A 25,088-nucleotide genomic window follows, 5' to 3' on the forward strand; every position below is an offset into this window, starting at 1 on the left:
TCAAAAAAAGTCATAATTAGTATTTATAGAACAAAATGTTATATTAAAAAAAGAGCCATTTGTAACCTTAAATGGTTATTTTAGAGAACAAAGAATGAGACAAGGAGCTTGGAATCCACCTTAAGACAATGAAAACAGCAATTCCACTTTCATAACACTTACAGGGTTTCTCTCTCAGTATGAATTCTCTTGTGTATAATAAGTGAAGAGCTCTGACTGAAGGCTTTTCCACATTGAATACATTCATAGGGTTTCTCTCCAGTGTGAATTCTCACATGCCTCCTAAGGGAAGAGGAAACACTGAAGGCTTTCCTACATTCCTTACATTCATAGGGTTTCTCTCCAGTGTGAGCTCTTATATGCATTCTAAGGGATGAGACCCCACTGAAAACTTTCCCACAGTCACTGCATTCATAAAGATTCTCTCCGGTATGAATTTTCTTATGAACTTTAAGGTGAGAGCTCGTGTTGAAGGCTTTTCCACACTCACTGCATTCATAGAGTTTTTCTCCAGTGTGTATTCTCTTGTGCACTATAAGGTAAGAGCTTGTGCCAAAGGATTTTCCACACTGATTACATTCATAAGGTTTCTCTCCAGTGTGAGTTCTCATGTGAGCCTTAAGGGATGTTTTTTGACTGAAAGCTTTTCCACATTGATTACATTCATAGGGTTTCTCTCCAGTGTGAGTTCTTACATGTCTCCTTAAGGTTGAGGAATCATTGAACACTTTACCACATTCTTTACATTCATATTGTTTCTCACCCATGTGACTTTTCTTGTATAAAGTAAGATTAGAAATCCTTTTGAAGGCTTTTCCACATTGATTGCATTCATGTTTCTTTTCAGTATGAGTTTGTCCTTGTTTCTTAAGGGATGATTGATGACACAGCGTTTCATCTTTATTACATTCACAGGCATTCTGTGCCATATGCAAATTGTTAGGTACAGGAAACATATTATGTGTGAAGTGCATTCCATGTTTAGAATATGTGTACTCTTTTTGTACTGTTTGATTTCTCTGAAGATGCCATAGAGTTGTATCACATTCATGACTTTCATAGAGCTTCTTACTTATAGAGTTTTTCACATAATTGTTTATGATTGAATTGTGTTTCAAACATCCAATCTCTGAGTAACATTTTTGGCAATGTTTACTGGTGAAAATGCTCTGTGAAAAAATAAGTTTTGATCTAAGTTTAGAGTTTTCCTCTAATTCATGATAGTCACGGAATAGCTCCTGAGATACTGTTTTCTTTGGGGCATATGTCATTTGCCTCCAATGTTCCCCTGGAATCTTATGCTGTTTTCTGATCTTATGGCATTCCCAGTCTTCTCTTAATGTGGAGGACCAATTATGCATTGTGAGTTTTATCATTTTCACTGCATTGGATGGTTCCTCCCACAAAATTTTCTGCACAGTTGATTCTTTGGTTTTAGGTTGAATCTTCTGGTCTGGACAGATGGCTTGGGGAATTCTCTTTTTCATATTCCTTATCTCTTCTTGATCCAATGGGGAGATCACAGTAAGCCTGTACAATTGATATTCCACGGAGGTGAGATTTCTATAGTTTTCCAACATCACATCTCTGTACAGACTTCTTTGAGCAGAATCCAGCATCATCCACTCCTCCTGAGTGAACTCCACAGCTACATCTTTGAAAGTCATTGGTTCCTGTAACCAGGTTGTCAGAAATACAGCAATCATCCTTTCCTCTTCAGCATTTATCAGATGGAAACAGGCAGAGTCCTGTTTAGTTAAAGCCCATGGGGAGGATAGGTCCATAACTGCCATTTTATGAGTACATAAGCCTGCACAGTAGAGTAGAGAGATCAGGATGTTTCTGTTCTTGTGTCTCCAATCCAGTCACAGGAGGGATGCATTTCACCCGAAGTTCTCCCTGTAGCCAAAGAAGCAGGTTCAGGTAAAAGAAGAAAGCTGGAAACAGGGCCCCACTTGGGGAAAGGTGAATACAAAATTGTAGACCCTCCCCATTACCTCTCAGCAAGGTCTAACCAGCTTAAAATCTTTACTGGGATTTGTACTGACATGCAATATAACGATCCTTACCCACTTCAAGAAATGCCATCCTGATTCTTTGTACTGGCTTCTCCTGCAGACCACTTTGAGCTCTGGGTGAATGGGGCATGAGTTATTTTTAAAAATGTAAACTAAAGAGAACCAACCAGTAAAAAATGCATGGCTGTCAAATTAAATTTAATGTACTATTTGCTACTTTTTTAACTTTTTGGGACAGAAAAACAAATAATTTCCCTGTGAAACACACCTGTTTCATATACATTTCTTCTATAACTTGTTTACAAGAATAACCTTACAGGACTGACAACTTGGCTGCTATCCTACCAATGAATTTTATTGAAGTTAAAGGTGTATATGTGACTTTGAAACAGATGTTCACTTCAATGAGAACATATGGACACAGGGTGGGGAACATGCACTGGGGCCTGTCAGGCAAGGGCAGCAGGGAGAGCATTAGGAAAAAGAGCTAATGCATGCCAGGCTTAATACCTAGGCGATGGGTTGATAGGTGCAGCACATGTTTACTTATGTAACAAACCTGCACATCCTGCACATGTACCCTGGAACTTAGAATAAAGAAACAGATGTTCATTTGATTATTACTTCCAGTTTAACCTCCCTCCCCAAAGTCCATATTGTCATCTATGATAATTTATTCTATCTAACACTTGAATGGGGTCAAATGACAAAGGAAGAACCATGAACTGCATTCCCAAGTTTAGGAGTGAGGCACTATTAACATTAGATATTGTACTTTCCTGGATAATTTTTATAATGGATTTAATATAAATAACAAAATAACATATAGTGTAAATACAAAAGATACATGCTTGGGGACTTTAAGGATCATGACAAATCACAAAACAATTTATTATACTAATATTTTTAAAGTTCTCACTTTTGGAAGACTAGGTAGTTAACCGTCAAATGCAAGTCTTTTCTGTGAATACTGTACATCAACAGAACTCAGTTTTAATGGACAAAATTATAGAACTGACATTTTTATTTAGACAAAGATCTTTATCAGGTAGAGTCTATGTCCCTAAACCAGGAGCGTATATAGGTCTGTCACTTTAGGGAAACTCATTTAGAAATAGATTTTGTCTGATTTGTTTACTGCTATATTCCTAGTACCTAGAAGAGTCCTCAGCCCATGGCAGAAACTCAACAATTTGAGTAAACCAAATGAACCTATGATAATTAAGGTTTTGTGCATGGGGGTATTTTTTCCATACCCACACCCTTCTTTCAAGAAGGAAAAGGAAATTGTTAGGCTTCTGGGTTGGGTACAGGGGCTAATGCCTGTAATCCCAGCACTTTGGGAGGCCAACGCGGAGGATTGCTACCAGACTGGGCAACATGGTGGGACTCTGGGTCTCTACAAAAAATTTAATTATTAGCCAACCATGGTGGCATGCGCCTGAAGCCCCAGCTACTCAGGAGGCTGAGATGGGAGGATCACTTGAGCCCAGGAGGTTGAGACTGCAGTGAACCATGTTCACGCTACCACACTCCAGCCTGGGCAACGGAGTGAAATCCTTTGCTTGAAAAAAAAAAAAAACAAAAACACACACAAACAACAACAACAACAACAAAGTTAGGCTTCCTCTTCAAGAAAGAAAATCTGTTTGCCTTGTAGTAAAAGATATTAAGAATTGTATTGCAGGTTTTACCCTTCATTCCTCATAGTTTTCTTTCTTTTCTAGTTATAGCACTAATTACAAACACTAAACAACTTTACTAAACAATAGGAAAAAATATTTGAATAAATGGCGAGATTCACTAGGTGAATCACCATGGGATTTTGATTAATCTATGTATTTAATAGGGATTTCCTGAAATGTAGCTTTTAAAGTTTTATAGAAAACTAAAGATATATAAAAAATCAAGGCAAATACTTTAAAATGCCTTACCCTATTATGTTTCAAAATACATTATAAATCTCTAGTAAGTAAAAGAGAATGATATTAGGGCAATAATAGAAAACAAAACAGTATCTTCAGAAACAGATTCTGTGTAGCTAGACATTTAGTACATAACAAAGATGGCACTTTAAATCGGTGGGGGGAAGGATGAACTATTTAACAAATGATATCAAGACAAATGGCTTTCTGTTTGGAAAAAAACACACCCCTCACATTCACAAATTCCAGATGGATTAAAGATATGCATATGTGTTGAACAGGAATTCCAGAAGAGGAGAAAAAAGGGAACAGAAAAGAAGCAATGTGAGATATAATGAATGATTGTTTTTACTCCAAGATGAAAGAAGGATATATAAGTCCTTGATCTGAAAGCCTATATACCATGTGCCATGTAGAATACATTTAAAAAATACACCAGCTACCAGCTACACTGAAGGTAAACTAGAATATCAAGAATAATGTGTAAAACTTTAAAGTTACCGAAGGAAAAAGGCTAATTATCTACAAGGGAATATCAATTATACTGACTACAGACTTCTCAGTTGCAAAGATAGAGGCCAAAAAGGCAATAAAATAATATCTTCAAAGTACTAAAGGAAAACAACAACAACCTAGAATTCAATCGTATGCTAAAGACTGAGAGCAATATAAAAGGCCTTTTTTATATTGCTCTCAGTCTTTAGCATACGATTGAATTCTAGGTTGTTGTTGTTTTATGTGGGTGTTCTATATGGGTGTGTGTGTTAACCACTCAAGATAGTTCCTGAAGGAACTACTAAAAGGATGTAAGCTGAACTCAGAAGAAAGCAGTGGGGTGTAGGAGTAAAACAAAAGCAAAGAAGGAATTCAGAGGAAACAATGTAAGAAACAGAAAACAACAAACTTCAAAGCAACAACAGCATATTCAAAAGAGCACACAGCAAGGGATATTGGAATTAAAACAATATGGAGACATAATTTTTCTATGGAAAAACCATACAGACTTCAAATTGTATAAACATTATCTGGACCATGAGTCAAAGAAATGAATTTTAAAAATTCACGAGAAAACGGAAAAATCTGAACACTGCCTATACATTAGTTACTTATTTTTTAGAGACAGGGTGTCACTATATTGGCCAGGCTAACCTTGAAATCCTGGCTTAAGTGATCCTCCACCTTAGCCTCTGGCCTCCTGAATGGCTGGGACTACAGGCATACCCTCCCCACCCCATCCCTTGGCTTTTGCCTATAAATTTGATATAAAGGAATGACAAGTTTTGCAGGTGTGAGACTATCCTACTTAAAAAGGAGTACTTATCATTCAGAGATGCATTCTGAAATATTTGCAAATAACATATAATGTCCAAGATTTGCTTCAAAATAGAACAATGGGGCCTTTTTCACAAGATGGCGCTAATGGCGAAGAAGGAAACTCCTGTCTCTCCTATGGCTAAAGCCAAAGCAAAGGCTTTGAAGGCCAAAAAGGCAGTGGTGAAAGGCATCTACAGCAACAAAAAAAAAGAAGATCCACATGTCACCCATCTTCTAGCAGCCCAAGACACTGAGGCTCTGGAGGCAGCCCACGTATCTTCAGAAGAGCACCCTCAGGAGAAACAAGATTGACCACCATGCTATCATCAAATTCCTACTGAGTCTGCCATGAAGAGGATAGAAGGTAACACACTTGTGCTCACTGTGGATCTTAAAGCCAACAAGCACCAGGTCAACATGCCCTCCTCACAGGCTTGTGAAGAAGCTCTATGACACTGATGTGGCCAAGGTCAACACCTTGATCAGGCCTGATGGAGACAAGGCGGCATATGTTTGACTGGCTCCTGGTTCCCATGCTCTGGATGTTGCCAACAAAACTGAATAATCTAAACTGAGTCCAGCTGGCTAATTCTAAATATGTACATCTTCTCATCAGGAAAAAATAAAATAGGATGATTGGTACACTATACTATTATATTTGTGTATGTGTTTGAAAACTTCATAATTTGAAAAATAATCAGAGAGATATTTCCTCTATGAAATAAGAATACAACTCTATGGATTTTTTTTTAATTTCCCAGGAAGTTAAAAATTATAATTTAAAAACTCCCCCAAAAGGTACAAGGGTTAAAAGATAAACTTAGGGCCGGGCACGGAGGCTCACGCCTGAAATCCCAGTACTTTGGGAGGCTGAGGCAGGTGGATCATGAGGTCAGGAGATCGAGACCATCCTGGCTACTGTGAAACCCCATCTCTAATAAAAATATAAAAAATTAGCCGGGCGTGGTGGTGGGTGCCTGCAGTCCCAGCTACATGGGAGTGTGAGGCAGGAGAATGGCATCAACCTGGAAGGTGGAGCTTGCAGTGAGCCAAGGTCGTACCACTGCACTCCAGCCTGGGCAATAAAGCGAGACTCCGTCTCAAAAAAAAAAAAAAAAAAAAAAAAGATAAACTTAAGGAACTTTTCTAGAAAGCTGATCTTGGCTGAACACAGTGGCTTACGCCTGCAATCCAGCACTTTGGGAGCCGAGGTAGGCGAATCACTTGAGGTCAGAATTCCAAGACCAGCCTGGTCAACACAGTGAAACCCCGTCTCAAATAAAAATACAAAAAAAAAAAAAAGCTAGATGTGTTGGTGCACACCTGTAATCCCAGCTACTCGGGAGGCTGAAGCAGGAGAATTGCTTGAACCCAAGAGGTGGAGGCTGCAGTGAGCCGAGATGTGCCACTGCACTCCAGCCTGGGCAACACAGTGAGACTCTGTTTCAATACATAAATGAATAAATAAGTAAAGCTGATCTAAAAGAAAAAGTAAGAATACGTAAAAAAAGACAACTATATGAGCAATTTTAAGGCACCCCAGATTACTCAGAGTTCCAGAAAGAAAAAACAAAAAACAAGAGGAAGAAACAAACAAGTACAGGAAAACTTTTTTTGTTTTGTTTTTTTTGAGATGGAGTCGCCCAAGCTGGAGTGCAGTGGCACAATCTCGGCTCACTGAAACCTCTGCCTCCCGGGTTTAAGCAATTCTCTGCCTCAGCCTCCGAAGTAGCTGGGATTACAGGCGCCGGCCACGACGCCCGGCTAATTTTCTTATTTTTAGTAGTAGAGATGGGGTTTCATCATCTTGGCCAGCCTGGTCTTGAACTCCTGACCTCATGATCCACCCACCTCAGCCTCCCAAAATGTTGGGATTACAGGCGTGAGCCACGGTGCCCAGCCAGAAACTTCTTATTCCTTAAAAAAACACAGTATCTAAGAACTGATCCATCAAAGCAAGTAATTTCTTTAAATAATTAGAACACACATCATCATGAAATTTTTGAATACCAAAGAGCTCCAAGAGATGATAAACAGATTACACATAAAAGAACAAGGTATGAAATAGGACTTCTCAACAGTAACAGTAACACTGCTCCATTTCCTATCTAGCTTTACTGGCTTTCAAAATTCTAATGGAAAGTAATTTCCTATTGAGATGTGTATACTCGGTGAAAACACCACACAAATGTGAGGAAAAAGTAATTTCTAATCATTTCTACAACTTTAATATATGTAGATCATATGGACCCTTTCTTCAAGGCAGTTAAGATTACAATCCACCAAACAGGAATAGAAGTGCTTTACAGGAAACAGGAGATCTAACACAGAGGTGAGATGAGGAAATTGATGAGGGCAAAAGGGAAGCCCAGTGGTATGCCAGCGTGCTGCATGCCTACAGAGTAACTGATCAATCTACATTGCAGGCGGATGTCCAGGAAAGGAGAAAAGTGATAAGACTGTATGACAGATTAGCCCCTGAGGAAAATGGAACCAAAAGACATTTTACATAGATTTAAGAAAAACTAAGCAAATGAATAAAAAAGGCAGTCATTAAAAACAAGAAAGGTAAACCTTGCACAAGAAAGAAACATATTATGGCTCAGTACTAAAGAGTAGTCATCAAATGAAAACACTGAACATATTTATCCAAAATTTGTGGGAGAACTACATTATAATATTTGTAAAATAATTACATTGTGATTTAAGGATGTGGAAAGAAGGCAGCCAAAGTTCTTATTTAACATGATAAAAATTTTAAAATAATGTCACAAATCGGTGAATAAAAAAATACTGAGAGGAGTTCGAAGCCAGAACTGCTTAAATATTTCCAAGTGGTTGCCACTGTGAAGAGATGGGGTTAAGGTGTTTCCTGTTTTTATTATGAGTCTTTTAACATATTCAGCTCTTAAAAATGTACACACACATTTCTTGGAGCACAAATAAAGAGTAATAAATTAATTACCCAGTCAAATCAAGAAGCCAGGCACGGTGGCTCACGCCTGTAATCCTAGCACTTTGGGAGGCCAAGGCGGGCGGATTGCCTGAGCTGAAGAGTTGGAGACCAGCCTGGGCAACACCGTGAAACCCCGTCTCTACTAAAAAATACAAAAAATTAACCGGGCATGGCAGTGTGCGCCTGTGATCCCAGCTATTCCAGAGGCTGAGGCAGGAGAATGGCTTGAACCCGGGATGTGGAAGTTGCAGTTAGCAGAGATCCTGCCATTGCATTCCCGCCTGGGCGACAGAGAGAGACTCTGTCTCAAAAACAAACAAACAAACAAAAACAAAAATTAGCTGGATTAGCCGGGCGTGGTGGGGCCTGAGGCAGGAGAATCGCTTGAATCCGGGTGGTAGAGGCTACAGTGAGCCGAGATCACGCCACTGCACTCCAGCCTGGAGACAGAGTGAAACTCTGTCTCGAAAAAAAAAAAAAAAGTAGAAAAACAGAGACAAAGTAAAAGAAAAATTTAAAAATTAAGAGCAAAACTTACTGTAATAGGACCCCCCTCCCCAAAAAAGACCAAAACAAAACAACAAAAAAACCAAAACCAAATCTACATTTTTGAAAAGACTAATGTACACATATACCTTATAGGAGTAATCAAGAAAAAAAGGCCTAGATAATTAGGTTCAAAAAAGAAAAAAATAACAATTACAGCAGTAAAATATTAAAAAGTGGTGATTTTAAAAATCACCATAGAAATTACTTACAGTGATAAAATAGCATGGGCAATTTTATGCCAATAAATTTGAAAAATTAGATTAAAAACAATTATCTAGGAAAGGTATCTAAAACAGAATACGAACTAAAAAACCTAATCAATGAGACTTTTAAAAAAATTGAGTCAGGGCCGGGTGCGGTGGCTCACGCTTGTAATCTCAGCGCTTTGGGAGGCCAAGGCAGGCTGATCACCTGAGGTCGGGAGTTCCAGACCAGCCTGACCAACATGGAGAAACCCCATCTCCACTAAAAATACAGAATTAGCTGGGCATGGTGGCTTATGTCTGTAATCCCGGCAACTCACAAGACTGAGGCAGAAGAATCACTTGAACCCGGGAGGCGGAGGTTGCTGTGAGCCAAGATGGCGCCATTGCACTCCAGCCTGGGCAACAGAGCGAAACTCTGTCTCAAAAAAAAAAAAAAAAAAAAAAAAAAAAAAAAATTGAGTCAGAAGTTAAATGCGTACTAAATATTTTAAGACCAAATAGTACCAAACTTTTGGAGGTGGGCGGGGGGCGGTGGGGGGTGGTGACCTGTTTTACAGAATAGAAGAGAGACCGTGCTGTCCAAATTATTCATGAAGCTTGTAAAATCTTGTTAGTATAACGGGCAAGGATAGTACACAAAAAGATTAAAACACAATCTTGTGAGCATAGGTGAAGTCAAAGGGAAACAGCCAATTGAATACACCAGAGTATTAAGGAAATAAAACCATATTGCATTCAACCACAGTATAAGGCAATAGGTGAAAAAAACGATGGCTGTGATTCAACTCATTACTAGGTTTAAAGATTCAAGAGAGGCTGCTGGACAGAGGCGTGCACCCTTTAGCCCTCCCGTGCTGCTTAGAGAAGGAGGCAAACGCGCATCCCCGGCCCCCAGCGCTCCCTGCGTGGCACCCGCAGCCAGCCCGGGACCCCTCCGCCCCGCGCGCCCCTGGTCCCCACTCGCTCCCCGCGCGCCACTCGCACCCGGTAAGTAGCCCCTCCTCCCTCAAGGGCCTCTCCCACCGCCGCCTCCCGGGCAGGCTCCCTGCTGCTCAGACTCCCGTGAGGCGATCCCTGCACGCAGGAGAACTCAGCGGGTGAGGCTGATCCCACGAGGGACTCGTCCCGGGTGAACGAGCCCCGCATGCTCACCCGTCCTCAGTGCCTGCCTCCAGGCGTCCGCGGTCCCGCCCGAGGGGGACGCGAGGCCGAACTACGTTTCCCAGGAGCTCCTGCGCCGCCCCGCAGAGGGGTCTGGTCTGTGCGTCACGGACGCGCTCTGGGCCGAAGGCCCACAGTGTCCGGCACAGAGTGGCGGCTGCGGCGCCGGCGAGGAATCGCCGGCTCTAGGGTCCCGGGGCGCGAGGTTGACGGGCTGGGGGCGGAGCGTGGCCTGAACGCCAGGCTGGGGCGCGTGCGTAACGGTGTGTGTTGTGGGTGCGTGTGCGTGCGTTCGCAGCAGGGGCGGGCGTAGGACCAATGGGGGCGGGGCGCGTGCGCGTGCGTGACGTCAGGCTACGGGGAGGTGGCGCCGCCGTGCCGAGCCGGCCTCAGACTCACCTCTGACGCCGCTCTTCGCGCTCCGCTGGTGAATGGAGTCGCGTTCTCTGTTTTGCTGTTGCTGCTGCCTTTGTGACGGGATCGCTTTCTCCCATCGAACCTTCTAGTTGCTTATTGCAGATATATACGAAAGTGCTGAATTTTGTGTTTGCATCGTCATCAGGCGCGTGTTGAGCCCTTTAGTAATGTAGCAGTGTATTAGCTTCGTATTTCTAGGTAGACGGTAATTTCGTCAATGAAAAAATTTAACGGTGATCGTCACCCCTTGCCTCAGTCACTTTCTGTCCCTCGCGCGGCCCCGGCGTTCACGGCGGACGTTCTTGTTCTGTGGAGAATAACGGTTGCACCTGGAGATTGACGCAGAGTGGGCGGCGGTGGTGGTAAGTTTGAACCAGATATTTTCAGTAATACAAAATAAGGTTTCTTCTAGTCTAACTTCCATTTTTCCCCCCAGCTGGGATAGATGTTTAAAATTTTGCATATGGCCTTTCTAGTATTTGTTGAAATAGTGACGCCGATTCGTGTGTGGTCTTTTAAAAACAAATCCTGCATCTCTAGCTCTTAGCTTCCTCATCTTTGTTTTGTTTTTTAATCAAATAGATTAACTGGAGGCGTGTTTGTGTGGTTAATCTACTTTTTTTATTTTCAGAGACAGATTATAAGTTTGATTACTATATTTTTATTTTCCCTTGACACTAGATTTGAATTAAAATTATATATATGCCATCTAACACATGAGTGTCAAAGATAAGGTTAACATCAAGATTTCGTACGTAGATCCCACCCAAAGTGTATGCAGAAGGTGAACAATTTCAATTCCAGCTATACATTAATTGCAGAAAGATACTGTTAATTAAAAAAAAAAAGTAAAAGGGAAGGCAGGATGTCACCCAGAATGCCAGCCAACAAGTGTTATTAGGTTAGAAATGACTGCAGTTAGGTCTCCGAGAACTGGATAGCACAAATCCTCCCTACCCTTTTGAAAATTACTTCCACACTAACTTTTCTCTTGTGACATAACTAATCTCTTCTGTTTTACTAAAATTGTCCCCCATCTTCCAAAGCCTCTTGGATGGTAAGTTGCACACGCTCCTGCCTCTTTTTGAAAGTTACATTTGTTTTTTGATTACTTCTCTCAGCATGCATTTCTTTAGCTCTTAGCATATGCCAGTCACAAGGGCAGAGATTTGAGATACACATCATAAATTAAATGAGAATTTCTGCTTATCAGTATTTTATATAAGCACTGTCTGGAAATTCTACTTAGGACAATATTTAAGTAGATATGAGGCTTACCTTCTGGAAAAGAGATTACAAAATTATCCTTGTTAATTAATTAACTAATTAAGTCCCCAAAACGAGAAGAGATTCAATTACTATCAATAATTTGTAGTAAAGTGACTGAAAAGGAAATATATAAGCTAATAGATTGATTGCCGTCCTCAACAAGTTAGCACATACTTTTATTTTTAAAAAGTCTTCACAATAGGAAGAAAATAATTTTAGCTAGAAATATATGTGAACTATATGAGAAAAACTTCAAAACCTTACTAGGCAATTCTTACTAGAAGAATAAAGGATGAGTAAGAATAAAAACAGTTCTGTTTATAGATTATATTCAATTGTCAAGAAAATCTGAGAATTTTTTTTTTTTTTTTTTTTTTGAGATGGAGTTTTGCTCTTGTTGCCCAGGCTGGAGTGCAATGGCTCGATCTTGGCTCACTGCAACCTCTGCCTCCTGGGTTCAAGCAATTCTCCTGCCTCAACCTCCCTAGTAGCTGGGATTACAGGCGCCAGCCACCACGCCCAGCTAATTAACATATGCCAGTCACAAGGGCAGAGATTTGAGATACACATCTTAAATTAACAAGAGCAACAAGAGCGAAACTCCGTCTCAAAAAAAAGTATTTTAAGGAAAAAGGAATTTCTTATTGTTAATATCTCTGTTGTGCCTACAAGAGACTCTTTTACTTTCATCAGCAGTACTCTTTCTAGCATGTCGCACGTCAGCCAGGGCTTTTAATTCTTCTGGCTATGAAGCAAGGTTGGGACAAGATATGATATAGGCCACCTTTGTCTGTGTATGTGCGTCTTTGACTCGTAATGAACATCCAAGAGCATTATTTTTTCCTCTTTCCACACAATATCTCCTTGCTGACTGATCCTAACATTTCCTGTTCAAAATTTTATTATGAAGAATTTTGAGCATACAGCTAAATTAAAAGAAGTTTACAGTGAATACTTATAAACCTTCCCATCTAGACTCTACCATTAATATTTTACTGTACCTAATTTTAACACATACCCATCTGTCCCTCTTTTTATCCATCAGTTCATTGTATTTTTAAATTTTTTTCAAAGTAAATTGACATGGGTACGTATTCCTTAAAAATTTCAGAATGCGTATTATTAATTAGAATTCTATATTTGTTTAGATTTTTCTTTAGATGTAAAATTTACATAACATGAAAAGCGCAAATCTTAAGTGTACATTTGCTGAGTTTTGACAGATGCAGGATCTTTGCCTTTTGTATCTTTAAGTATATCTTTGCCATGTCTATTGGTTACCGAGTTTTAACTTTGTGGCTGCTGGGTCCTTTTTGCTGAAGCAAATACTGGTAAACCTATTCAGAACTTGAAGAGACCCTGTTCTCTTTATTAATGAACATGTACTCCATGTCCCCAAGTGAAATGCTGTTACCTGTCAGTGTGAGTGCTGGTTAAGTATAGTCACATGTCAGAGTGAATGAATATGAAGTGCTAAGCACTTTGCTAGCCTCTTCCCAGGATTTAGAATGAGATTGTCCTAATTCTCAAGTGGTTCACTATCTCATAAGGGAGACAGACAAATCTTGGTACTGTAAGGCAGTGTTGAAGTGCTGGAATAGGGCATGGGCAGAGTCCTTCATGTTTACGGATGATAGAACCACTGATTCTCTCTGAGATAGTGGGAAGGCGTCACAGCATAGATGGCATTAAAGTGATCCTTAGAGAATATGGGGCAAGTGTAGTGGGAGTTAAGTTGAAAAGGGTCCAGAACGTTGTTGTGAAACTTGTACGCTAAGTGTTTGATTGGAGCTGTGCTTTGGAACTGCGTGTGCCTCAAATAGTAACTTTCATAGCCCTCTTGCTGATACTTGGAGCTTCTTTTCAGCCCATCTCTGCCCTTGTGGCAGCCAAAATAATGGCTCCCCAGAGATATCCCCAGCACCTGGGAATATTTTACCTTATACTGCAAAATAAAATTTGCAGATGTGATTCAATGAAGGATCTCAAGATGGGGAGAGATTATCCTGGATTATTTCAATGGGCTTAGTGTAATAACAGGGGTCCTTAAAAGTAAAAGAGCTGGGTGGCCGGGCACGGTGGCTCACGCCTGTAATCCCAGCACTTTGGGAGGCCAAGGTGGGGAGATCACCTGAGGTCAGGAGTTCGAGACCAGCCTGGCCAACTTGGTGAAACCCTGTCGCTACTAAAAATACAAAAAAAAAAAAAAATTAGCTGAGTGTGGTGGTGGGCGCCTGTAATCCCAGCTATATGGGAGGCTGTGGCAGGAGAATCACTTGAACCCGAGAGGCGGCGGTTGCAATGAGCCGAGATTGCTTCACTGCACTCCAGCCTGGGCAACAGAGCAAGACTCCCTCTCAAAAAAAAAAAAAGTAAAAGGGGGATAAGAAGGTTAGCAATCAGGGAAATATAACCATGAAAGAAAGGCACAGAGAAATGTATCATTGCTGGCCTTGCAGGTGGAGGAAGGGTCAGGAGCCAAGGAGTGTAGATGGTCCTAGACACTGGACAGGGGCAAGGAAATAGATTCTTCTCTAGAGCCTCCAGAAGGAACACAGCTCTGCCAACACCTTAATTTTAGCCCTCCGAAACCTGTATCAGACTTCTGACCTCCAGAATTGCTATGTATCAAATGTGTGTTGTTGAAAACCACAAAGTTTTGATAATTGGCAGCAATGGAAAACTAATATAGCCCTCTGTCCTTAAGAGTTTACCAAAGTAAAAATGGTCTCCCTTTCTCTGGCACTATGTTTTGACTTTGCCTCAGAAGAAAAATGGAGTGATTATAAATATTTTTTGTGACCACTCTGGTAGAAAATATAGACTTTATTGTAACATTTATGTTCACAAATTGAATTATATAGTCTTTGTCTTCTAGGAGATTTTACCATTTGGAGGTGGGAAGAAAAATCTCTTTGCAAATGTAAAGCTCACATTGTGGAATGGCTGTTGCTGTGCTTTCTAACTCCTAACATTGGACCTTTTCTCATCGTTGTTCCAGTTTTTCCTTCCCCAGGAAGTTCTGCAGATTTCCCCAGCCACATTTCCTTTCTCCATTCTCTTCATGTCTGTGGTACTAGACTTTTAACATCCTTCCATGGTTACAATCTGCTTGAGGGAGGGAAATTATTCTCATAGTTGTGTTCCTAACATCTTAAAAAGAGCTTCTCAGGTAGGGGACGCTCAGTCACTCTTGATAGCTACCTGAAATGCCTTTTGATCTTAGTGTGCGCATATAGAATTGTCTTTTGCCTTTCATGGGTCTGCCTTGTCTTACTGGGAAGATTATTGGATCTCAGAGCATCCAGACTACCTCTCATCTTTTGTTCTTACACAGCAGTGACCAAATAGTAAGTTGGGCTCCAAACTCTGCACTGTGAGCTGGGGAAAGGGCACTGACTGCTCCCTGAATACCAAGATCCATTATGCTGCTGCAGCCAAAACAGGAAATAAATAATGCTGGACATCATCAGGCAGAGGATTTGAAACAGCTTTCCTCTGTGGCATCGCAGTGTTCCAGGACTTCGTTATATGAGCTGAGCCTACCTTGCCTTCTCATCTCTGGAGGCGCTTCACTTCACTCTGCTCATGTCATCACTCCTGTGTGTCTCAGACTTCCACTCATGACCCAAACAGCACAGCCTCTGCAAACTTCGGTATCCCTCTTTCTGACTCTTACCCCTTGTTCTCCTGGCTCTTTTTATGTCCTTATTCTCACGACTCTTCTTGGAGGTTCTCAAATCTGTCAGCTCCTTCCTTGACTCATGTCTATACCAAAACTAGATCCTGTTGTTGATTGCACACATTTCTCACATGAGGCATTCTTACTTCCCTTGCTCTGCATTACCTGCACACATAGAAATCCCAGCCCAGAACACTGGACAGTTTGCCTTTTCTTCTGTCCAGGCAGCGAGTGCTGCTTGAGGAAATCACAGCTAGGCAGACAAGTGTGACAGACATACTCTCCGTAACCTCAGCTTATCTTTTGTCAGCAGCTTTTGCTAGTTTGTCACTGCATGGCCCAAACCTTTATCACTGTCCTCAGTGATCATGGCCATCTGTTGTTCCTCTCATTGTTAGCAAATAGCCCTGCTTTCTTTTTTGACTCACATTTTTATTGAACTGCCTGCTAATTGTCAACATCCCACCTATCCTGACTTCCAGGAGGTAGGAGAGAATGAAGCATCCTTCTTCCTTTAGAAACCTGATGCCTTCATCAGAGATTTGACCCCATCCTTTCCCCCTTCTCTCTCCTCTAGTTCCAACTCCCTTGTCTATTAATTGCTTCCTCTGTTTTTAGTCTCCACTCTGACCCCACCACCTCTTCTACCTGCCCTTTCTCTTCCTTCTCCACTTCCAAACTTTTCATTCCTATTGTGGAATTTGTCTGCTGTTTCCACTAGTGTATTGAAGCTGATCTCCTCAAATTATTAGTGAAGGCTTATCTAACCAATCCAATACCTTTCAATCCTTAATTTATCTAACTCTATTTTGATCTAACCATCCTTGAAATTTACATATCTTAGATCTCTTTATCTGGTGGTTCTCTGCCTCCTTTTTGGGCTTCTCTTTTATTTGCTGCCTAAACGTTGATTTTTCTCTATAATCCTGGTCCTACTGTTTATTTTACTCTTCAAGTTCTCTGGTTGGTTTTATGCCATGGTTTCGTCTGATAACGCCATTACGTGGCACCATTGAATATTACTGTTTCTTAGTAAGCTTTATATGAAATATGTCACAGGGTTGTTGATAGGAACATATGATCCCCCTTAGACTCCTTTATTCATGTGTTTACTTCACCTATATCTTACAGCAGGAGAATATAGTTACTCTTAAATATGTGACAAAAGACCATCCTCCTCCCGAAAAGCTTGTCCTATTTGAGTATATAGCCAGGCAGCTTGAATGGATTCAGATAGAATACAGATATGGAAGGCAGATGATGTACATCTGGATAACCCTCACATTTAAATACAGCTTCCTAGATGCCACTTCTCTGTGGCTTACTCACTGTGTTCATGTGGCCTACTCACTATGTTCAAAACCAATCACATCATTTCTCTAGTACGTAACCCTTCTGATATTGTTCTCCATTTAGTCACACAGAAACCTGAGAGTCACGTGAAGCTGCTAGCCCTTTCTCACACCCACATTCAGTCAAATTCCAGGACATACTGATCCTACCCAAATCTACCTGCTCTCCATTTCTACCATATGGCCCTAATTTGTGTTCCCAAATCTTCTAGATTAAAGTATTAGCCTACTACCTGGTTTTTTTTTGGGCTACTATTATATCTTCCTCTAGTCCATTACACAGCTACCCCTAGAAGAGCACTTTGAAGACACTAATATTGTTTCCTGGCTTACAACATTTAGGAAAGAGTCCACATTTCTGAGAATGGCATTCTTGGCTGGCTGTGACCTAGATCTGGCTTTGCACACCTCTGGCCCTGTTTCTTTTTATTCTCTGGCCTAAACTATATGCACTAGAAGTATTGAAATTCTTCCCCTTACACATAATCTTCTTAGGCATTGCCTTTGCTCACGATGTTCCCCAACCTCCCTTACCTACCAAACCAGCTCTGACACTCAGCCCATTCCTCCCTGAAACCATTAGGCTGTGTTAGAAACCACCTTCTATGCTCCCGTGAGCCCTTGTCCATTGCCGTTATTATAGCAGTAATCAAACTCTGCTGTAAATGTGTGTTTTGAGTTTCTTCAAGTAGCCTCAGCTGCTTGAGGTAAGGGATTAAATGCCTTGTTCACATTTCTGTCTTCAAGGCCTGGTACAGAGCTAGGAATATAAGTGTTCGGTAGAGATTTATTAAAATGGCAGAAGTTCCAAATCTATACCACTAAGATAGTTATTAACTTACCAGCTGTTTCCTCAAAAACAAACAAAACTTTTCCCAGTTTCCCTGCTCTGAGAATGACTGATACTTTAGAGAAGTCAGTTTTGGCCAGTCACATAAAAGGATCCTTTGTGATGGATCTGATTACCTCAAGAATGGTAGAAACCTGGAATTAAATAAATAATGGTTTACATCTGTGTTTCTCAACCTTAGCTATACATTCATTTGTACCAGGTGGAGCTCTTAAAAAAAAAAAATCCTTAATCCCTTCTCAGATAATTAAATCAGAATCTCTTGGTATGGGACCCAGGTATCAATAAATGCCAAACGTACTTAGCAATTCCAGCGTGCAGCCAGAGTTTAAAACCGCTGGGTTAGATAAAGGTTTGAGTGAGTTATCTAGAAGTAGTTGCTAAGGGAAATTAGAATTGAGTGAGACCTAACCCAAACTGTTTATAATTATGGTAGTTATTAGAATGGACCTTATGTGTCTGTCTAAACCAGAAGCCTTACTGTAGTTTTGTTTTTTTAATGAGATCCTATTGAAAATTTATTAGTGACCAGAAATTTTGAGACCCTGTCTAAAAAAAAAAAAAAAAAAAATTAGCCAAGTACAGTGGCTCATACCTGTAGTTCTAGCTGCTTGGGAGGATCACTTGAGCCCAGGAGTTTGAGGCCACAATGATCTCCCTGGGATGCCAGTACTATTTCCAGATATGTCATTTGATTAACAGTATCTCATTATATTGACTTGTAATTGGCTTCTTTGTAACTCCACACATATGTCCTAATCCTGCCCTGTGCAACAACTCAGAATAAATATTATTCCGAGGATAGGATGTGCAAATGTGTGAAAACTATTTTCTTGCTTCCTGTAAGTAATTTTTTTCAGGCTGAGTATTTCCAGTTACTTCAGCCTTTGCTTATCTTGAAAAGCAAGCTCTATGAGGGAGGGACCCATGTCTGAATGGCTACTACTCTGTTCTTAGCCCCTAGGATAGTACTTGGCATATTGTAAGTATTCAGTTAATGTCTGGTGTAAAAAGGGATGAATAAAGGAACCGTCTGGGTTCATACACCTCTTTATCCTGCTAACTCTGGCATTCTGACTCCTTAAAAGGAACGTTGTACTCCTGTGATAACATCCATACAAAGTACATATAGCATCCACTTGTATATCTTAATTTCCTGAAATAGTATGTCATTGCCTTTATTGTCAGCTAAAATTTGTAACTGATCTTTACTTATATTGCTGGTGAAAGGATTAAAAACAGGGTAAGGACAGAGACCTGTACCTGATGTCAGAAACTTCTCTCCATAAGGACATGACCCTTTGGTCAGCTAATTGTGGATCTCTCTTGCTGTACTTTAATTCAGTCATTGTTGCTTCTTCTTTCGGTGGCTGTGGGAGCAAAGAGTAAGAAACACTAAAACTTCCTGGAGAAATTAGGTAATGACATAAGAAGGGATAATGTTTGATCTTGCAACATGGGTAAGGTTTTACCAAGAGACAAGAAAAGGAAGAACATATCTGGCATAGGAATAGCATAGATAAAGTTGTTCAGGCAACTCAAGTGGTTCACCATAGTTATAGGGAAATGTATGGTAGTTTGATAAAACATTTAGGGCATAGGGAGGTAGAAAAGCCACAATCACAGAGGATCCTAAATCTATGCCAAGGACTTAGTTCATTTTTCTATACGTACTGGGAGACCAAAAGGGAATTTTAAACAGGGAGTGAAACTTTTGTGTTTTACAGAGATGATGTTGCTGCAAACACTCATTGGAGTGAGAGAGACCAAAGGCAAAGAAGTCAAGTAGGAGGTCTCTAGGTCAAGAATTATGAGGCCCTGAATCAGGGCCACAGCAGTAGGAGTTGGTGGAAGACATTTAAGAGGGGGAATTTACAGGTTGTGGTGACTGATTGGATGTTAAAAAGAAACTCTAGAAAGACACTTGCTGGTTGGGTGCAGTGGCTTACATCTGTCATTTGAGCACTTTGAGAGGCCCAGCACTTTAGGAGGCCAAGGCATGAGGACTGCTTGAGGCTAGGAGTTCTAGACTAGCCTGGGCAACATAATGAGACCCCTATCTCTGCCAAAAAAATTTTTTTAATTAGCCAGGCTGGGCATGGTGACTCACACCTGTAATCCCAGTACTTTGAGAGGCCAAAGCAGGAGGATTACTTGAGCCCAAGACTTTGAAACCAGCCTGGGCAACATAGTGAGACCCTGTCTCTACAAAAATTTAAAGATTAGCTGAGTGTGATGGTATGTGCCTGTGGTCCCAGATACTCAGGAGGCTGAGGCGGGAGGATCACTTGAGCCCAGGAGGTCAAGACTGCAGTGAGCTGTGTTCGTGCCACTGTACTCCAGCCTGGATGACAGAGTAAGACCCTGTCTCAAAAAAAAAAAAAAAAAAAAAAAAAAAAAAAAGCCAGGTGCAGTGGCTCACACCTGTAGTTCTATCTACTTGGGAGGCTGAGGAGGGAGGATCACTTGCGCCCAAGAGTTTGAGGCCACGGTAAGCTATGATCATGCCACCACACTCTGGCCTAGGTGACAAGAATGAGGCCTCGACTTTGAAAAAAAAGAAAAGAAAGACACTTGTGTTACTGGGCCACTAGACGTCTTTTTTTTTTTTTTTTTTTTTTTTTTTTAAATAAGTCTTACCACGTGTCAGGCACCATTCTATGTTTTACAAATACTAACTCATTTAATTCCCACAATAACCCTATGAGGTCAATACTATTTTATCTCTCTTGGTCTTGAAAACCACTGTTTAATGTATTTTGTCTGTTTTGTTGTTGTTGGGGCAAGAGGTTAATTCTGTTCTCTCGTATTCCATCTCGGCTGGAAGCAGAAGTTTATAAACATTGCATTTTAAATTTATTTTAAATTTAGATTTTTTTAATTTCCATTTTTTGAATACTAAATTTGACTGTTTCCTATATGTTTACATTTGCATTTCTTTTGTACTTTGTTCCTGTATATTGTTTGCTCTGTCTTCTGAAGATTTAAGGGTTTCCTTTTCAGTTTTATGCATGGTCCCATAAGTAAAAGCAATATGGCTTCTGTAAGAGAGCATCTTACAGCAGGAGAATTCTGGAGATCTGCAAAGGTTCTCCCTCAAGTATTCAGCAGAGCACAGATTAGTACATACATGTGAGGAAACTACTTGAGCCAGGGAAAGAGTCCTCTAAAGGATTATTGGGAACAGTATCTGTTGTTCACATAGGGCTGAGAAGAGTATATCTATTCCCACCAGCCAGACTGGAAAACTCTTCCAATTCCTGGAGCATTGGATAGGTCGTGTCTACCCAATCAGTATCTATCAAGAAGGTCTTGCTTCAGTAATGGGGGATAATTAGCCCTATACTAGGCACTGCTAAATCTATCTAGCAAATTGTAAAAGAAAGACCCAGAAGGATCAAACTGTTTGCAAATAACCTAACCATCCTAAAACAAAGCTTAAGGAAATTTATAGTAATATAAAAATATCCAGCATCCAATACAATAACATTCACAGTATCTGGCATCCAATCAAATTCACCAAGCATGCAAAGAGATGAAAACATGGCCCATAGTGAGGACGGTAATAATGATTTGAAACTCATCCAAACTTAACATAGATATTATTATTAGCAGAGGAGGATAGTAAAACATTAGTTATAACTGTATTTCGTATTGCTAAGAAGGTAAGTACAGCAATAGAAAGTATTAAAAAAATTGAGATTCTAGGGAGAAAACCTATATTGCCTGAAATGAAAATATACCAGGTTAACAGAAGATTAGATTTCCAGAAGAAAAGTTGGGTGAACTTGAAGGCATAGCAGTAAAACTATCCAAAATGAAATGCAGAGAGAAAAAAGAAACCAGAAAAAAAATGAAAAGAACTTGAGTAAGCTGTGGATAGCATCAGGTAGCCTACCGTATGAGTAATTGGAGTCCCTGAAGAAGAGAGTAAAGGAGAGATGGAGAAATATATGAAGAAATAATGGCTGGAAATGTCAAAACTTAATGAAACTATAAACCCGCAAGTTCAAGAAGCTCAAGGAACCCTAAACTCCAGAAACATGAAAAGTATACCAAGGAAAATAATAATCAGATTACTCAGATCAATAAAAGAGAAAATCTCAAAAGCAGCCAGAAGGAAAATACATGCTATATATAGAGGAATAAGGGATTACATTGGATTTCTTACCAGAAATAAGACATCTAAGAAGAGTGGAACTATATCTACAAAGTACTGAAAGAAAAAAATAACTGTCTACCTATTAAATAGAATTACACATTCAGGAAAAGACATCTTTCAACAACAAAGGTAACTCAACCTATAGAATGGAAGAAACAGGCCGGGTGCGGTGGCTCACGCTGTAATCCCAGCACTTTGGGAGGCCGAGGCGGGCAGATCACCTGAGGTCAGGAGTTCAAGACCAGCCTGACCAACATGGTGAAACCCCGTCTCTACTAAAAAATACAAAAAAATTAGCTTTGCATGCCTGTAGTCCCAGCTACAGGCTGAGGCACAAGAATTGCTTGAACCTGGGAGGTGGAGGTTTCAGTGAACTGAGATCTTGCCACTGCACTCCAACCTGGGTGACAGAGTGAGACTCCGTCTCCAAAAAAAAAAAAAAAAAAAGTGGGAGAAACTATTTGCAAATCATGTATCTGTTAAGGGTTTAATATCTAGAATATGCAAAGAACTCCTTCAACTCAACAATACACACAACCCAATTGTAAACATGGGTAAAGGACTTGACATTCCTGTAAAGAAGATGTACAAATGGCTAGTAAGCACATGAAAATATGCTCAACATCATCAGTCGTTAGGGAAATGTAAAAACTACAATGAGATGTCACTTCATCCTTACTAGGATGGCTGTAATTAAAAAAAATAGAATAACAAGTATTTGGCAAGGATGTAGAGAAATTAGAATATGCATATATATTCCTGGTGTGAATGTAAAAATGATGCAGCCACTATGGAAAACAGTTTGTTGGTTCCTCAAAAAGCTAAACATAAAACCATATGACCCAGCTGTTTCAGTCCTAGGTGTATATCCAAGGGAATCGAATGTAGGAACTCAAACAGATACTTGTATGCCAGTGCTCATGGCAGTGTTATTCATAATAACCAAAAGATGGAAACAATGCAAGTGTTCATCAACAGATGAGTGGGTAACAAAATGTAGTCTCTACACAATGGAATATTTGGTCATTAAAAGAGTGAGGTTCTGATACATGTTAAAACATAGATGAACCTTGAAAAATGTATACTGAGTGAAATAAGCCAGACTCGAAAGGGCAAATATTGTATGATTCCACTTACATGACCTAAGTAGAACAGGCAAATTCATAGAGGCAGAACGTAGATTAGGGGCTTCCAGGGAATAGGGGAGAATATGGAGTTACCACTGAGTGGGTACCAGAGATTCTGTTTGGAGCGATGGAAAAGTTTTGGAATTACATAGTGGTGATGGTTGCACCACACTGTGAATGTACTTAATGCCACTGAATTGGATACTTAAAAACAGTTAAAACGGCAAAAAAAAAAAAAAAAAATTATTTTACTGCAATTTAAAAAATTATATAATATACCAAAACCCACTGAATACACAGTTTAAATGGTTGAATTGTACCATATGGCTGTTTAAAAAAAAGCCAAAGGCACAAAAAAGACATTGTTAGCTATAAGAAAGCTGAAAGAATTTATCACTAGGAGACCTCCGTTACAGGAAACGTTAAAGAATGTGCTTCAGAGAGAAAGGAAATGAAACCAAATGGAAATCTGGATCTACATAAACGAGTAAACAGCACTGGCAAATGGTAACTACCTAGGTAAATATATAATATTTTTCCTTAATATTTAAATTATCTTTAAAATGTAATTGGCTATATTAGTTTTCTGTTGCTTGTAGCATATACCACAAACTTGGCAGCTTCAAACAGCATTTCCTTATTATCAGCTCTGTTGGTCAGAAGCGGTGCAAGCACAGCATGGCTGGGTTTTCTGCTCAGGATGTCTAAAGGCTGAAATCAGGGTGTCACCTGGACTGAGTTCTCATCTGGAGGCCGTGGGGAAAAATTCACTTTCAAGCTCACTCTTCTTGGCAGAGTTCAGTTCCTTGTGGCTGCAGGACTGAGGTCCCTGCTTCCTAGCTGGCTTTCAGCTGGTGCTGCTCTTTGCTGCTGGAGACTGCCATGTTCCTCACACTGCATTCCATCTTCAAGCCAGTAATGGTGCGTCACATTTTTCTTGGGCTTCTATCTCTGACTTCGGTTCTGTGACCAGCTGGAGACAACACTTGTTTTTTTAATCTGTAAAGTGAGACTATTTGATTAGGTCAGGTTTGGTATTTTTTTCCTCAAAAAAAAAAAAATTTGTAATGGTAGGTAGGATCATTCAGTTTTAAATCTTCAAATGTGGTGTGGAACTCCAGAGATTAAGGGGGTAAAAATGCAATTTATGTAGCTCTTCTCTTCCTAATCTTGGGGAGCTTCGGGCACTGTAGATTTGCTTATAGAATATCTCTGATGTTCCTCTGTATAGTGGGTGTTTGTGTCATACCCAGCTGGTATGAAGAAGTTTAGACTGACAATTTAGGGAGCCTCCCAGTCATAGCAAACTTAACTTATGTTTCTTTCTTTTTCCCAGTTTTGTCTCCTCAGCACTCTGCTGTCACTCAAGGAAGTATCATCAAGAACAAGGAGGGCATGGATGCTAAGTCACTAACTGCCTGGTCCCGGGTAAGCTGGGCTTTCTTCCCAGTTTCCAACTGGGAATTCCTTTTTGCTTTAGTTCCTTTGCCAAAGATCTTCAGAAATTATATCTTCTTCTCCAGCAGACTAGAATTAGGTTTTTGTTTTGTTCCCAGGTGAGTTAGGAAGAAGACAGATCACTGTGGGCTTTGGTCTTTCCCTCTCTTCTTTTATTATAGAAATTTTCAAATATATACAAAATAAAAATAGTAGAATAGTAGTGGAAAATATGACAGAATGGAATGAGATTAGTGTTATATTTAAAATGGACTGGAGGCTAATACAAGAAAAAGATCAACTCATGCTGACCAAAAAATTCAAAAACAGGTATTTACAAACAGTTATTCTTTTTTTGTTGTTGTTTAGACGGAGTCTCGCTCTGTCACCCAGGCTAGAGTCCAGTGGCGCGATCTCAGCTCACTGCAACCTCCACCTCCCGGGTTCAAGTGATTCTTCTGCCTCAGCCTCCCAAGTAGCTGGGACTACAGGCGTGTGCCACTATGCCTGGCTAAATTTTTGTATTTTTAGTAGAGACGGGGTTTCACTGTGTTAGCCAGTCTCAATATCCTGACCTCAGGTGATCCGCCTGCCTCGGCCTCCCAAAGCACTGCATTACAGGTGTGAGCTACCCCGCCCGGCCAAACAGTTATTTGTTTACAA

The 25,088-nt window shown here is 40.3% G+C and overlaps 2 protein-coding genes across 3 annotated transcripts in view; one reads left to right on the plus strand and one right to left on the minus strand.

Moving 5' to 3' along the window:
- ZNF891 (zinc finger protein 891) lies at positions 1-10,339 on the minus strand. Its single transcript, XM_004054200.4, has 2 exons — positions 10,121-10,339; positions 1-1,899 (listed from the first exon to the last, which is right to left on the minus strand). The coding sequence occupies exon 2, from the start codon at positions 1,791-1,793 to the stop codon at positions 159-161; it is 1,635 nt and encodes a 544-aa protein (XP_004054248.1). The 5' UTR covers positions 1,794-1,899; positions 10,121-10,339; the 3' UTR covers positions 1-158.
- A 7-nt stretch (positions 10,340-10,346) lies between these two features.
- ZNF10 (zinc finger protein 10) overlaps positions 10,347-25,088 on the plus strand; it is a 29,060-nt gene continuing 14,318 nt past the window's right edge. For both annotated transcript variants that reach the window (XR_008670288.2, XM_004054194.4), the window contains exons 1-2: positions 10,347-10,908; positions 24,325-24,416. Coding sequence is in view for 1 of the 2 variants with exons in the window: in XM_004054194.4 (XP_004054242.1) it covers positions 24,384-24,416 (33 nt within the window). In the remaining variant the exon portion in view is untranslated. The remainder of the gene's footprint in view (positions 10,909-24,324; positions 24,417-25,088) is intronic.

This window comes from Gorilla gorilla, chromosome 10 (genome assembly GCF_029281585.2).
Source record: "Gorilla gorilla gorilla isolate KB3781 chromosome 10, NHGRI_mGorGor1-v2.1_pri, whole genome shotgun sequence".
NCBI lineage: Eukaryota > Metazoa > Chordata > Mammalia > Primates > Hominidae > Gorilla > Gorilla gorilla.